The 16,514-nt window shown below is 34.1% G+C and overlaps 1 protein-coding gene across 2 annotated transcripts in view; it reads right to left on the bottom strand.

Moving 5' to 3' along the window:
- LOC143583363 (cleavage and polyadenylation specificity factor subunit 1-like) overlaps positions 1 to 11,139 on the bottom strand; it is a 32,940-nt gene extending 21,801 nt beyond the window's left edge. The window contains exons 1-25 of one of the 2 annotated variants that reach the window (XM_077065682.1): positions 10,673 to 11,139; positions 9,068 to 9,220; positions 8,775 to 8,928; positions 8,052 to 8,184; positions 7,796 to 7,941; positions 7,501 to 7,596; positions 7,365 to 7,417; positions 6,681 to 6,812; positions 6,465 to 6,516; positions 6,261 to 6,371; positions 6,038 to 6,172; positions 5,818 to 5,946; positions 5,655 to 5,732; positions 4,597 to 4,734; positions 4,336 to 4,430; positions 4,000 to 4,181; positions 3,207 to 3,931; positions 3,040 to 3,120; positions 2,883 to 2,948; positions 2,709 to 2,786; positions 1,756 to 1,977; positions 1,536 to 1,667; positions 1,267 to 1,443; positions 559 to 744; positions 91 to 451 (exon numbers count right to left, since the gene is read on the bottom strand). In XM_077065682.1, the coding sequence (XP_076921797.1) occupies positions 91 to 451; positions 559 to 744; positions 1,267 to 1,443; positions 1,536 to 1,667; positions 1,756 to 1,977; positions 2,709 to 2,786; positions 2,883 to 2,948; positions 3,040 to 3,120; positions 3,207 to 3,931; positions 4,000 to 4,181; positions 4,336 to 4,430; positions 4,597 to 4,734; positions 5,655 to 5,732; positions 5,818 to 5,946; positions 6,038 to 6,172; positions 6,261 to 6,371; positions 6,465 to 6,516; positions 6,681 to 6,812; positions 7,365 to 7,417; positions 7,501 to 7,596; positions 7,796 to 7,941; positions 8,052 to 8,184; positions 8,775 to 8,928; positions 9,068 to 9,220; positions 10,673 to 11,004 (4,147 nt within the window). In that variant the 5' untranslated portion in view covers positions 11,005 to 11,139. Of the gene's footprint in view, positions 1 to 74; positions 452 to 558; positions 745 to 1,266; positions 1,444 to 1,535; positions 1,668 to 1,755; positions 1,978 to 2,708; positions 2,787 to 2,882; positions 2,949 to 3,039; positions 3,121 to 3,206; positions 3,932 to 3,999; positions 4,182 to 4,335; positions 4,431 to 4,596; positions 4,735 to 5,654; positions 5,733 to 5,817; positions 5,947 to 6,037; positions 6,173 to 6,260; positions 6,372 to 6,464; positions 6,517 to 6,680; positions 6,813 to 7,364; positions 7,418 to 7,500; positions 7,597 to 7,795; positions 7,942 to 8,051; positions 8,185 to 8,774; positions 8,929 to 9,067; positions 9,221 to 10,672 lie in introns of both variants that reach the window. The other variant, XM_077065681.1, reaches the window with a different exon arrangement.
- Positions 11,140 to 16,514: the final 5,375 nt, after the last annotated feature.

Below are 16,514 nucleotides of genomic sequence, written 5' to 3'. Positions count from 1 at the left end.
AAAATAAACAAATCTATAAGATTTCTTTCTACATGACTTGACAGAATATGTGAAAAGAGGTTAAACAAACTTACTGACACAACAGCTCACAGTCCACAATACTATCAGGCCCGGGGCGGTGAGCCTTCCCGTTCGAATGAAACTGGCGAAAGGATCTCGGATTCAATCCCGCAACATGAGAAACCGCATCCACAAGCTTTTTCTGCAGCGATTGAAGCCTGCGAAACGTTAATTCATCAAGTGGTGCAATACACCCAATGCTTCCATCTAGGGTTCCAAACACAAGTGCAAAACGGTTTGTTTTATCAGAAGCCGCAGGACCGGTGGAAGAAGCCGGAAGCATCTGTAACCGAAGGAACTTAGTCACGTGGGCCCCCACATGAAACTCGGCTCGTGAAAGTAGTTTTTGACCCTTCCAACTTTCCGACACCTTTGGTGCATAATAAAATATCTGAGAGTTACAAAATAAGGTAAATATGGATCCAAAGTGTTATTATATAAACGGTTAAAAGGGAGCATATATATATATATGTATATAATACATGAAGAAGTGCTTACCTGAACATTCTTTTGGTCATCTGAGACCATTAGACTTAAAGTACTTCCATCGATTAGAAACTCGGTAGCAAAGCAGTCAAGGGAGCCGAAATCCTTGGCTAATAAAGTCAACTGGGACCCGTTTTCTTTCCAACTTAAGAAATATATGCTCTTGTGTACATCTCCTATTAGAATAAAATTCTTAACCTAAAAAAGAAAACCATCAAACCGACATTATGTTACTAGACAGATGGTCAAAATGCAAGTCAAGCAGACATAAGCTTGTAGACGTCTAAACGAACCGAACACGAACTAGACATGCCCGCGTTTGTTCATTTAACTTTAGCCGAATACGAACAATTAAATGAACGGGGTTTTCTTGTTCACTCTTAAGAAAATGAGCATGCTTGTGTTAATAAAAGTAGACTAAATTGTATTAGGTGATAGTTTTGTTTCATAAAAATAGACTAAACTGTTATGAGTTATGACCTAAGTAAATACATAAACGATCGAGCTTTAAACCAACGGACAAACAAACATAAACAAATTTAAATGAACGAACGTTCACAAACACAAACGAGTGAGACATGTGTTCATGTTCGTTATGAACAAAAGATGGCACATGTTCATTCGTTTATCAAATAAAACAAACGTCAAATAGTTCACGGGCGATTCATTGAACGTTCAATTCCTGTACAGGCCTAACTATAGACATGAAAGATAACTCACAATATTTAAGCTGACTACATAAAGTGGTGGGGCATCAAAAAATGCAACACCATTCAATTCAGAACCGGTCCACTTGTGTAGGATAACTTTGGGGCCCGAAGCAACTAGCAGATAGCCTTGAATTGAAGCTAATGCTGATATGGCACCTTTCATTTCCTTCGAGTAAACCTCCGTAACCTAAATGAGCAATAAAAGACCAGAAACAAAAACATTAAAAGAATTGTAATTCTAAATCCTAAAGTAATATAGAAATAATCAAGTTACTATACCTTTGCCGGCGAATTTTCAGTGTTACTTTCAACCGAGAACAAAAGAACGCGTCCTCTTGCAGCTACATCCTCCCCTTGCACATAAGCTGTCCCGATTGCTAAAAGAGTTTCATTCTCTCGTGTTGTTGTATTCTAGCTCAAGAACAATATTCCAAAAGAATTAAAAGCGCCAATAAGAATAATAGATGTAAATAGAACAATGACTGTGATATGAACTTACGGTTAATGTAACCACTCTCACAGTTAACGCATTCTCAGAAGTTTGCATGTGAATGGTTCCCTTTGTTTGCCATGGCCCGCCAGAACTCTCTGGTTCCAAAATTCTAACCTCAAATTCTTCTACGGTATAAGTGCCATCAAGATTTGAAGTATCATGCTCGATTTGGTGGCCAGATTCTTGATCAACCAGAGTTGATAAGACTTGAGTTATGGGCTTTGATACCTGCAAAAAACCAAGAATTAGACAATGAAGCCCAATTTGATAACTCAAATATTATAAATGTGAGATATTTACACAAAACAATCCAAATGTTATGATGTTCTAAAAGATAACACCCTATGTAAGAAAAATTATACAAGAAATTTTGAAGGACCTGATTAAGGTTCATCTATGATACAATTAATCTAATCATATTCATCATAAAATATTTACGAAAGTTTGATTTAATAGTTTAAAAGAGATTGACATACACTAACTGTAGGGGCATGCATGGGTCAGTTTGGGTTAGTTATGGCCTAAAATCGTAACCATAACTTAACTATCAGTTAACAAGAGAATGATAACCGAACAATTAATATGATTAAGTCAATTATGGGTAAGTTAACCATGAACTAGAATTTGTCTTGAAATGTTTGGGCATGACTAAAATAGCCCATAATAATGTTATTGGGGTTTAAAGTTTGGACTTCAAATTTTTTAACCACTTAATAATTTGTTATATAAATTTGGGTTCGAATAATTTGAGTTTTACCATTTGGCATTTGTATATATTACATAACATTAAATATATAAATATATATGCAAACACAAAGGATAGCAAGTCAAGTCGGTTAACTGTGTTTTTACTAAATCATGGGTCAGTTCAACTTTGTCGGTTATAAATATACAAATAACCAAAACCGACCCAATTAATAGTCAACCAAAAGCAAAAACAAAACTGAGAGTCAACTCACAGGAACAGAAACTATAAGCGGGTATAAGTTCTTCTCGGCAAAGTATGTCACTTGATGTGGAGTGGCCTTCAAGGGAATCTATCCAAAAGCACAGACAAATTTCAACAGTTTGTAAGTCAAACAAAACATTTGACTTGATAGCAAAACAATAAAAATATACATCTAAACTAAAACCTTTTGTACTAGCCAATGATTGTCATATGATAGCAAAGATGGAAGTTGACAGATCTTCAAAGTACCCTGTTTAAAAATAAAAAAAACATGCATTCGACACGTTAGATTTTAGAGGATGAAATGAAGAAAAAAAAGTTATGTTAGATTGCTAACTGACCTGTGAGGTAACATAAATGAACCCATGGTTACAGTACATGTTATGAAGAACTGTAAACGCGATAATTGGTCCGTCACAAAGCTGTAAAAAAGTCAAACACAGTGAGAATTAAATTGTTTTAAGTTGTAAATGTAGCCTCTACAAATAACATAAAAAGTGATTTTGACCTGTGGATGAATTCGAATACGTTCTCTGAACTTCATGAACCAGGCAGGCCGTGAACCCGATAAGAAAAAACCCGGGCACCCACCAATGTTTTTAAACATTGTGATTCGAGGAAAACGAGTTTCAGTTGACATCTCTTCTCGTGTGTACGTATCCAAAGAAACACGTGAAAATCTTAAATTTTTAAGCCTTGAAGTACCGGGGCTTGAAGAGCTTTGACCATTAACCGGTTGACTTTTAGAAGCAGCTTCCGAACCTTCATACATGTAAGCATGATAACAAAGAATGGTCCCGTCAGTCAATATTCCAAAAAGAAATGGACGGCTATTCTCTCCATGCCACCTATGCATAGCCAGTTCAACAACCTTCATATTCTGGTATTTTTGAGACTCATTGGAAGATTCTTGAAACAAGTTATCGCCAATAAAAGGTCTTCCCGACACAAAGCTTTCAACAGAATAAACACAACAGAAATTCGGGACATCGTATATTTCAAGGGTCCCGTTTTCATAACAAATCACACAATAGATATCACCCTGATCAGGAGGTGTACCATCAGGTCCTTCTACTGGTTCACTGACACCTGTCAATAGCCATGCATCGGTGCTTGTTTTTCTAAGCCATGGTTCTGTTCCTCTATCGTGGTAAAGAGTACATGCGCTTATTGTTCTCTTAGTGGTCTGAAATGCTGCTAAGTTGTTGATGCTCATTGTGCATGAGGATGGGTCTGCAAGTATGAAAAAAGTAGTGGATTAAAAATAGTAAAAGACTGCTGAGTTGCCATAATGAATGTACCTCCAACAAGAAGCTGAATACTTCCATCAGTCATCATCAATAAAACATAAGGATCGGCAATAGAGACTGATGACACGGTCAAAGCAGCTTCAGAATTTGTGGCTCGAAAGGTTAAATCTTGAGTCATGAAAGCACCATCAAGAATCCGAGCTCCACGGGAATACACTTGTATCACTCGCCTCCTAATCAAAATGCAACAAATTTGGCAAAAGTGGTCTAATAAACGTGGATTGAAGTAGATAACAAAGAAAATTGTAAACACGATTTCATAGATATGTGTGATGTGTTTATATCTATGAAAAGCTTCAATGTATCATTGAAAAAGTATAGTTTTACCTTCCAAAAAGATTCCCGACATAAATGGTGCTACCTTGAACAAAATAATCCACATTTTCTGTCACCTCCTCAAGATTACTTACTGTCTGTAACACCTGCACACGTAAAATACTTTATGTTATTAGTTTCATGCTTATTAAGCAGTGTGACATTACTTATAAGTGTCTTATTATGCTAGCTACCAGATTGCCATCTTTTTGGATTAAAAAACACAATAAAGCAGAAAAAAAAAATGTAATTTTGCATGGGAAACATATATACCATTGTCCGGCTTTCTAAGCTGATAATTAAATATGCATGATACTCTTCATCTTCAGTTGCTGTTTTTGAATGTTCAGCTTGATTGCGTGAACTTTTGTGATAAACGGTCCAAAGCCCTTTACAGCCTGGTATAGATTCCTACAAAATACAAATGTTGCTATATTGACAATTTTCATTGCATGCTAAATTCATATGAACTTGCAAGTAGAGCCGGCAAATCGTGTCGTATTGTGTTTAACAGATTAGAGACGACACGATTAATACAAATATTAAACATGAAAACGACTCGTTTAACACTTGGCTTTGGTGGTTTGAATATATGTTTTATGTATCAAGACGGAGAAATGATGAACCCTAGCCTCCTAATTTTAATTAATTTTAAGTATAAAATTGCATAGTGTACTTTTTGGCTAAACAGGTCTTATATTGTATTAAACAGGTACCAAATTGCCAACCCTACTTGGAAGTATAATAAAAATAAAAGATGTAACTAAACTTAGGGTTGTACGAACCGAAAGAACACGAGCGAATCATGTTCGTGCTTGTTCGTTTAACTTTAACCATACATACGATCGACAAAAAACAATTAAACGAACATGGTTTCATGTTCTTGTGTCACCCGTTAAAAAAATGAAGATGTTCGAGTTCGTTTTTATGTCCATTCGTTAACAGTATACACAGACAATTCATGGACATAAAAGAACGAACATAACTGAACATAGATGAACTGCCATAAACGAGCTAAAACCAATTGCAAGTAAATGTGAAAAAGAATGCGTTAGGCCTAAAAAGATACTGGAATAAGACTGCTTTATAACAGGCCTAAAACTTAAATGAAATATATTAACAAACTCAAACAAACGTAAATTAGCGATGTAAACAAACATAACCAATGTTGACAAACATATAGAAACGAACAAGACATGTGTTGATGTTCATTCGTTTAACTAACTAAACGAAAGAATTATTCATGCTTGTTTATTAAATAAACGAACATAAGCGAACTTCCCGCCAAACGGTTTTTACAATCTTAAATATAATTACATAAATGGACATACTTGGGTGATGATTTCAGGACGAATAGATCGCTGAAGCACACAAAGAGAACCATTCTTTCCATGGCCAGAACAGCATACCTAATAACATTTCAGATAAAAAATAACTAATACAAATTAAATAATGTAGACTTGTAATGCATATAATATACAATCTACAACTTACAAGTTCATAATTACTTTGTTTAGCAACCCCCGTTGCATTTTGATCAGTATTCATGCGTAAGCCATAAGAGAAGTCTTTCAAAGGGCCAACGTTAATCAACGAGTCCCTCACAGTAAACGAGAACGTTTTCTGAATCATTTAGAAAAAGAAAAGAAAAGATTTATTACAATCATTTGATGAACAGATCATGGTATTATGACCAAAAGCATATTAATTTGACCTGGGATGACTGTGCATTGTTGAGCTCTGAACCATACAATGAAAGTTCATCATCATTTGCCATATCTTGCAAAGCATCGGAGGAAGATCTTCTTAACCGTTTAGTTGATGGAAGATCGCCTTCAATATCACCAACCTTAAAAAGGCGCAAGATAGTTAGTAATTTAAATGAGTTTCTTTTTACATAATAATAAATTTAAAGGTAAAACACATGATCATCAAACCTCTTCCTTTGAACCCATAGAGGATCCTGCTCCACAATAGAACTGAACAAGCAAACTATCTCCTAAACGACTCCCAAGAAAAAAGAAAGAGGTTCCTATAGTAGTGATTCCCTATAACAGAAACATCAATGCATACTGCAACTGTTAATACTTAATAAACATAAGTCTTCTTTAATGCAATGCGCTATTTAAATTATTGCTTACTGAGGTTAATACTGAAGCCTTTGACTTGGAAAGATCAAGCTTCTGCACAATCCTGTAAAAATAAAGTTGTAACTTCTTAGCATTTGCTAAAAAAAACCGGTAAACAACAATCATCATGTTAACGCATGTTAACTAATGGGAAAATGAGACTAAAAACAGTTGTTATAAAAGTTATAACAAACCAAAAGATTAAAAAATAGAGTAAAGGTTACACACCGTCCATCATGAACAAGTGTCAACAAGAGTAGTTCTCCAGATTTTGTTGACAGCATGGCAACATCATTTGATATCCAAGTTGCATTTGCAGCATCAAGCTCCACGCTAAAACTTGATCTTGACATTTCTTGACTGATAAATAAAAGATGGCTACATATTAGAAATCATATGGTATTGCGTGCAAAAGCAAGATAGTAAGATACTATGCAACATCAAAATTCACCGCAACACTGATGTAAAAGTTAGGGGGCAGTACATGAAGCACATATAAACATATGTACACAGACAGTCACGTATCTATGTGACATAAATGCATATATACATGGTAGATACACGCATGGATATACACACACACATATACATACAAATACACACACATGTATATTCATGTATGTACATATATACACACAAATATTTGTATATGTGCATGTATATATATAGATCACAAATAATCATTTTACATATTTTAGTTTAACTTTAGCCTAACCATTTCCATTTTGTGTGTGGTTCAATCGTAATTTAAATATATGCAAGTGGTTCAGACTTCAGATAACAGGTTGTCTTCTCAACGTTTGTATATTATTAGTTGCATGCAATAATTCTAACCAATGACAAATAACTGAACGAAAATTGGCAAAATAGGATAGTAATTGTTAAAGATAAAAAAGTACATATAAAACGGACCTACTATCCACGGGAACAGCATAATTATTTAAAGCCAATATGCACGATGCTGACTGCACAAGAGCGGGAACCAATTTAGAAGCATACTATATTGAGATTTAACTGCGTTACAATGGAAAGAGAATAAGAGAAATACCTGGCTATGATAATGAATAGTATTTGCACAAATTACAAGAACTCCACCAATTGGAGATGGAACAGCAAGAAGCTTATAGGAATGATGTGGAAGATTCTGATACAAAAAACAATTAATCTCAATAAACAAATAAGGAAACATATTTTGTCACTAAAGTTAAAAGAAATCCACACTTCCAATAAACTGTGGTAAAATAGTAACCAGAACCAATCTAAACTTCCCAATAAACCAATGATTTCATACTGTAGGAGTGTTTTAATTGATAAAAACAGATGAAAAAATAGTAGGAACTTACAATGGCAGACCATATGAGTGGATGCTGCTTCAAACTGGTACTGATACTTAGTGCAGAAATTACACAAGTATGATGCTTATATGGGAGACGCCCAGCCCATGTGAGTTCTTTCTCATGAAGGATCACCAAAACGGGTTCAATGTAACCTATAAACTCAATACGATTAAACTCATAACTCACCAAGAAACCAAAAAGGTGAAAACACACGCTCTTCATAAAACATGAAACAGTCAAATTTAGGTTTATAACTTCTTACCATGAACGAATATAAAGTCTTTGACATGATTGACATCGAGATCTCGTAAACTAATCATATATGACGACTGTATACGTGCAGAAACCGAGCCCCCACCACTAGAACCACCATCATCGCCCACCAAACCACCAGCCTAACATCCAAAATAAAACAAAAAGATCAGTAGTGATCTGATACGTTAATATTTTAACCAAAATGGAACGTTAAATGTGTCAGACACAAAGCACAAATTGATGAATGCAGCGACAACTAATCCAACATGTTCTACCCATATCATTATGAAAGATTCGAGTAAGATAAAAGTTAATAATGTTCAGCAATTAGAAATTTTATAGAACAAAAGACCATTTGAGAAGACATCCACTGATTGGCTGATTAAAACCTTGATTAAGTAATTAGAATATCTTAAAAGAAAAGCAACAAAAGCACATTACATGCAATACAATAGAGCTATGATAGAATAGGGTTTGTCATGTGACCATAAAGATCTATAGAGAGGATATACCATCCAATATACTGACTCAATCTTTAACTAAATGGTAGTTAACAGAATTATAGTTTGGATCATTGACTCAAACTAAGATTAAGACTTAACGCCAGTTTATTATGATGAATTTTCTATACAATTTAAACACTTCTTCCAAGTAAAACACGGTGTTGTTTGCATTTCAAATTAATATAAGTATTACTGATGCGGAGATAAAAATGAGTAGCAGGAAAGACCTCAGCAGCTTTGAGCATTATCATCTGTAGGCCATAAACAAGCACCCCTGCACACCTACCCAGAGGATCAGCTTTGATTAACGGCCCTCTGGCAAAACTCTCTCTGCCTTTTTTCAAATGAAGCCACTGTGGGCCCTCAAAGCAGTGCATTGAACTGAAAAGGAAAAAAAATATAAATTATTAACAGCCACCGTGTTGATACGATCCAACTCAGGACTCGATAAACAGTTGTAGACAATATAACTTGTTACGATGCACACGATTTGCTAACCTAACTAATAGATTAGACTCACCTTGTACGGAGTCCATACACTGAATCATCAAATTCTAAAACTGAGATTTTTGCATCTCTAAAAGTTAAGATAATAGAATCTCTTCTTCTTCCACTCGTCAGGTCCTCTGCTCCAGAAGACAGCACACCTACCGATTCCACATTACCATGCAACCTGTAATACAAATATAGTTTCATATGCAGCATGGAAGATATTTCATTTACCTTATAGCAAATATTAAGATTTTTCTTCTCTTATTCAATTTGCAAGTAACCATTTTTATAACTTTTTTTGAAAGGCGGCAAAATTATATAAAAAGAAAAAACACGAGACCATGACTAGAAAGAAGCTAGAGGGTAACCATTTTTACAACTACCGAGTTATGTTATTCCAATATTCCACACGCATGTAACTCTAAGGGCTTTTGTCTCCCATTGCTAGTCATTCAGTTTTTTCTATCCTTAGCGGTTAATAATAATTAATTTTTTTATAACAAAGACACATAGTTCTTTCCTTAGAGATATAAATAAATAAAAAGGCTAATTTGAACTTTTGTAGTATGCAGTATGACCTAACATCTAACAAGGGGTACAATTTCATGAATAAAAACCAATATTTACACCATTAGAAACAGGGGCGGACCCACACTATGTGGGTCGGAGTCCTGGGACCCCAGTGTTTTTTAAAAATTTCATAGAGACAGTATGTTAATTTTATTCAAGGGCCCCATAAGAATAAACAGATGGAAGCCAATGGACAAAGTTTAAGTTTGGTGTAGGGGTAAATCCTTGTCAACAATCTAAGAGGCCATAGGTTCAAGTCTCACTAAGTGCATATTTTGCTTCTACTTGTTTTTTTTTTATAAATTTCATTTTCTATCCTTAAGTATCATTTGGTTCATGGAATTTGAATTGGAATCGAAAAATACTTCATCCAAAATTATGTTTGGTTGGTCAATGAATGAATTTGATATCACTTATGAGATCATATTAAAGAGCATTTAGATCATTAGCTGTCCAGCTTCTTGTATCATGAATTTCATGATAACACAAGATGCAGGTAGATAAAATCTGCAAATGCTGTTCCTAACTAGAAAGATTCAAATGTCACAACTTCCCAAAAGCTTATTTGTTCCAGATAACAAAATGCAACAAGCATCATTGATTCATTGTGTGTGTGGTGAAAGCACACAGGTCAACATAAAAGATATATACAATTATGCCAATCCTTCAAAATTATGGATTTATCATATTAAAGTAAGGTTGACAAACATACTCAGATTCTAGGATATAAGCTGACCATAGAAACTATTTCTTCCAAGTATTTCATCAGATAGTTGCTGTGCACCTCTAAGTTACCAAAGTTTTCACACTTATATTTCAGAAGACAAAGATGATTTGCTTCAATCAAATGAATTATTTAACTAGTTTTAATTAAGAGATTTGCTTCAATCCTGACTGATTAGAAACTAATTTAAACCGTGCATAAGCGTTCCACTACATCCATAATCCATGAACAAATACAATGTCACATAAAAATCAGCAAGAATGAACTAATCTTCCAAAATAATTACTATCTAACCAATTCCAATGTAAATACTATATTTTAACCTAAATTCAGTAGTACCTGTAACTGCAAACGAGTTCTAACGAAGCACCAGAAAGGCCAGCCATGAGGCCGCCGCGCTGCGGTTGAGCGGAATCCTTATTATTATTAGCGTCATTTTCCAAAACCCTAACTGTGTAAACTTCGAGAACGTTAGCAGCGGTGACAATGAGGTTCGGGATGGGTCCCACACCTGGTGCCGGCGTGGTGGGCCACACGGAGTCTATATCTTCTGTGGTCTGAACGGAGAGAATGCGTGGAGCGAAGTCTGCCGGAGAATGCGTGATGAATCCCGAAGCGCAGTTGTCGATCCCGGTGGGTGCGTGCATTAATTTGTACGCCGCGTAGCTCATGGTTTAGGGTTTTGAAACTTAAACCTCCTCCTCAGTGGTTGTCCGTTTCGCCAGGGAAAAATGATATTGATATGATTGTGATTTGTGTGTGGAAAACGAATATAGAGGAAAGTACAAGGACTTATTTTGGTTTATGACTTGAGTATTTTCAGGAACTAGTTGTGTGTCGCGATGCGGCGAGGTATGCACGCAAACATGTCATCCGATGTGTAAACGGTGTTACCGATTCTATATGTGCGTTACTTCACAATAGTACGCGCGTAACCCGAAGATAGTGTGCTCGTATTGCGACATTAGAATCTTAACCAGTGTTAGTAAGCACGTCACACAACGACTTTACGTGCGCAATCAGGTGTCTGTGCGCACATAACGCTACATTGAACTCGTCTTGAACCGCAACTCGTTTCGCTTGACACTGTTCTAACCCGAAATTCGTTATGGCTTGATCCATTTCAACCCAAACCCGTCCCGACCCAAGCCAATTTAACTTTTTTGTATCGACTCATTCCAACCTTAACCTTTTAGACCCATGACCCGAACAACCGAACCCGCCCGATTCATTTTTCGGTCTTTAATAGTAATCACGTAACACGTTAAGTTTTTAAAATGAAAAAATATAACAATATCATACTCAAATTAAAGAGAATAAAATATTCGTTTCTATGGTATAATGTTTTTAAAAAAATATTAGCGTGTGAAAAAGTTATAAACGTTTAAACGTCGTCGGTGTAGTTGGTTTAAAATAAGGGGTATATATGTAAGTATTATATAAATTAACAAAATGTGATTAAAGTTAAAGGATCAAACTTGTAATTATTTTTGAATAAATTAAAAATGAACCATAACATGATTCTGTTTTTGCTAAAGAAAAATTTATCAAAACACAAAATTGCCCCTAAAATGTTTTAATCTTATGCATTAATATGGGTGTTGTTAAACGTACCCCCTGCCCTTCATTCTTACTAAACATACCCCTCTCCAAAGTTTTGCATTAATACAATTTAAACTTTTATGTTTATTCTTTGTCATTTTGTCATCTTTTATTATCATTAATAATTAAAAAAAGTTTCTTTATTATTTAAAGAGTTTTTCTTTTCCTTTAATCTTTTTTTTATATTTTATAAAACATTTTTTCTGTTTTTAAATAACAAAAAAATTGTTTATGTAGAAAATGTTTTTTAAAATTAAAAAGAATAAAAATATTTTTTTTCTATAAGTGTTTTAATACTTTTAGGGTGTGTTTTTCTTTTTGAATAATTTTTAGAGATAACTTACTTTAAAAAAGAAACACATTTTTTTATCAATAAAACATATTAAACAATATACGACTTGATCAACAAGTTGGCTCTTTTCTCATGTGACATTAATTTCATGCTTTCGAACGTATCAAAAGATATTTAAATGATCTTTTTGTCGAATGTGAGACATATGATCAGATAAATATATACAAAAGGTTTTATCGTTTTTATAAAGGCGTTATATTATTATTTTTTAAATACATTTTATAATGATAATAAATATTATTACTATAATTAAAAAACAATAAACACGAGAGAAAATAAAAAAGCAATAAAAAATAATCTTTATAGTATTTGATTGGATATTTTAAAATGAGACTTGAAATAAGTAAAAATATTAGAGAGCAGTAATACCAAATAAAATTGTTGAAAGAAATGAAAGTCTAGGAGAGGATGTATGACAAGTACCCAAGGAGGTACATTTAGCCTAACCCATAAATATATGCCAGGAGTTTAGAATTTCTGAACATTTCGAATATTGGATTTCACTATCTAAATCCGTATCCGAAATTTAAGATATCCGAAGTTCGAATATTCGAAATTCTGAATACATCTGTTCGGATAGTAAATCGGATATCCGAAAATTCCATAAAAAAACTTGTTTTAAAAATATTAATTATAAAAAATTTAAAGAATTTTTCTTAAAAGCATTTTGGATAACCGAAACATCTGATAAAAATATCCAAATATTGCGCGAAATATCCGAAATATTCATAAAAATATCCAAATTTATAAATAATATTTATTTTTTAAATACTAAAAAAATATTTTGGAAAATTTCGGATATCTAAAATATCCGAAAATTTTCAAAATCACTATCCGAATCCGAAAATTCGGATATCCGAGATTCAAATATCCGAACTTTCTGATAGTTCAGATACGGATACTCGGATAATTCGGATACAATTTCGGATATTTTTGAACACCCCTATACATGCGCGTTCAACGTTTTAGTTACGAGACACAATATTTTAACCACTATAATGTTTTTCTTAAGACAAACTTTTGTAAAATGCCACTTATTATAATTTTCTAACCAAGGACAAAACAAAATTACATGTTTTTAGTCACGCCATCCAACTCAAATGTAACTCAACGTTATAGGACGAGAACCACTTATAAGAAACCGATACAATGAAACCAAAAATATTTTCTTTGTTTTTGTTCTTCGAATTAAAAAGCAATTTATTATGGGAACTCCAAATAATCCACCGAGTTATAAAAATAATCATCTCACAACATAATTTTTTTTCTTTTTTACCCAACCAGTAGCTTTCAACCAATCAATAATACCTTGAGGGCCTTTATTAGTTAAAAACTTCAAACCCAACCAACTAGCAATAGAATTCCAAATTTTGGATGCAATAACACACCTTTCAAAAAATAATCCAACACTTCCACCAAATTCAAACACATTGAAGAACCAATAGATGGGATGTCTAAACCTTTTAAACTTAAATTATGCTTCGTTGGCACACACAGACATAGACGATACACAAGATTCTCCAAATCAAAATATTTACCTTCCTAGGAATATACTTGTTCCATCTCATTAAAGAATAACCGCGCGGAGCCTCACATCAATCATGTCACACCCTGATCAAAAGCGGCGGAATATATCGGGGCACGCCGGATTGTACATGAACACATGACACTATTAAGGTGATAAAAAATTAAACATATCATTTCGTAGATTCAAATTACAACTTGCTTAAGTACACAAATACAACCAAACAAACGTAACAATACAACAAAAGTAAATCGTCCAATTAAAAATACCCTAAAAGTACAACTATATGATCAAGTCTCTATTCATCATTCAACCTATAATCAAATCAGTAGCATTATATAAAAATCAAGTTTGTCAACATAAAGATTGGTGAGCATTTATGTAACATCCCGAAATTTTCTAGAATAATATTAATATATTAATTTCGCTAGATGAATTAATTTGAGTTAGTAGATATAGTAATAAAATAATAAGATAAAAGGGATGGTGGATTTTAATTAATTATGGACTAAAAAGGAAATATGAGCCTAAAGGCCACGGGCTTAAGGAGTATAAATACCTACCCTAATCTTTTCCATTTCCCATCCATTTTACACATTAGCTTACACCATCAAAACACACACTTAAGCCAAACACTCTATGCTCTACTATATTCAACGACCCGAGACCAACCGAAGGTAATAAATCATTTATCTCAGTTGACCCAACCTATTAGAACCCGAGATTGCAGCCCCGTGATGACGTATGAGCCGTTTGGATCTAGATCTAGCGTTATTCGGGTGTTTAATCAACCAAAAACAAGCTTAAGGATCACCTTAGCTCAGATCTGGACACCCCGAAGCTACCTAGGCCATAAACGATCAAACCCTGACCAACCATGGTGGTTAACGGCGGCGAATTCGAAGAAAAATCTTAAAAACACGTGAAAAAGGGGCTGACCTGCACATATACGCCATATAAGTATATATGTCTTATAAGTGCAACGTGTAAGTGGGTAGCATATTAGTATAGACATCATGTAGCGCATAAGTTGCATCAGTGTATATGTATGCAACGTGTAAGTGTGGCAGCGCAGTATAAGTTGCAACGTATAAGTATGCATGTATGTAATAAACATATATGTATGTACCGTATATGTCTGCAAGTAACGTGTATGTATAACTTATACGTTAGAACCACTTATACGTTGGGACGACTTATACGCTGGACGGCTTATACGTTGGACAAGAGAACTTATACGCCCAAGGAGCTTATACGCCTAACCTGAATTATACGCTAAAAGTGATATTCAAAATAAACGATAAACAACGTATACGTACGTAAACGATAGACATGGACTTATATGATGTATGGATAAGTAAATAATTAATAATTAAAGATAACATTTAAAATAAAATTTTGATTTGATTAAATAATTGAACTTCAGTTCTCTGATAAGGTTTTAGTAAAGACTTATTAATGAAAATAATTTTTTTCCAAGCTGGCCTGGTAGCTTAACCCCAGCCAGGGGCTCTGCCCCTTGGACCCTGCTAGGGGTTGCCGCCCCTAGAATCTCGTTGTCAGGGGCGCTGCCCCCAGACCCCCGTAGCTAGGGGTTACAATAACTTAGAAGTATGGTATACGAGCATTCCCAGCCCATCCCCTACCATATATCAATATATATATCATATAATTACACTGAAAATCACTATATTTTCTCTCTCCTGTTTAATTAAATAATACTTTTTATACCTTTATGTTGGGTTTCTATGGATATTTTAAACTTAGTTAACCATTTAACTAGTCACAATTAAGGCGGAAGCGTGATATTTACACACTAAACATATCTATCCATATGTATATATATATATATATTACAAGTTTATATGATATGTGCTCATGAACAACCTAGTTTATTCATGTCATAAGATTACCAATAATCTATATGTTAGAAACCCGAGGCAAGGATCAAGTAATACGGAAAAGCTAAACTATCAAAGCTATAAACACTTACATTCTTAACCTTTTAAGAGTGTAGTTGATGTTGAAGAAGATGATGATGTTGATGCTAGACTTTCAATGGAAAATCCTCAAACGGAATGTACCCCGAGCCTCCAACACACACCGAGCTATGTTAGGAAGCTTGAACACGAAAAACCGAGACCCGAAACCTCTTCCTTTTTTTTCTTCTTCGGCCGAACCAAGAAGAACAAGAGAGAAAGGTTGGTTTGCTTACTTGAAAGTCCTCTTGGTTACTTGTTTTAATATCTATATATATTCACTTTCAAAACATGATCAAATCTTTTCATATATGGAGTTGGTATTTGGTCAAGTGAAGATCACTCAAGCTCCACCAAAACCATGACAAAGTTTGACCAAATCTTTGGGGTGAGGGGCCCACCCAAAACCGGCCCCAATATATATATTTATTTATTTTTATTTTTTTTTTATTTTAATTTTTTATATATTTTATACTTTATAAAATATATAAACATCCTATCTTTTATAAACCATTTTATAAAAGAACACATAGTTAAATAATCATTCCAATAATTATTTGAATAAATAAATTAACCAATTAATTTATTTAACACTTTCAAGTAAGTATTCAGAACCCGATTTTCTGAATGTGTCGTGTTCTGTATTTGTCTTATAGATCTTATCTTAACAAATACATAATTGGTGTGTGTCTAACTCGTTATTGGGTATGACCCGACTTGGAT

Source organism: Bidens hawaiensis, unplaced genomic scaffold (assembly GCF_021521415.1).
Source record: "Bidens hawaiensis isolate Kalapana, Puna unplaced genomic scaffold, B.hawaiensis_p1.1 tig00032369_1, whole genome shotgun sequence".
NCBI classification, from domain to species: domain Eukaryota; kingdom Viridiplantae; phylum Streptophyta; class Magnoliopsida; order Asterales; family Asteraceae; genus Bidens; species Bidens hawaiensis.
This window is presented reverse-complemented; position numbering and strand designations above follow the sequence as displayed.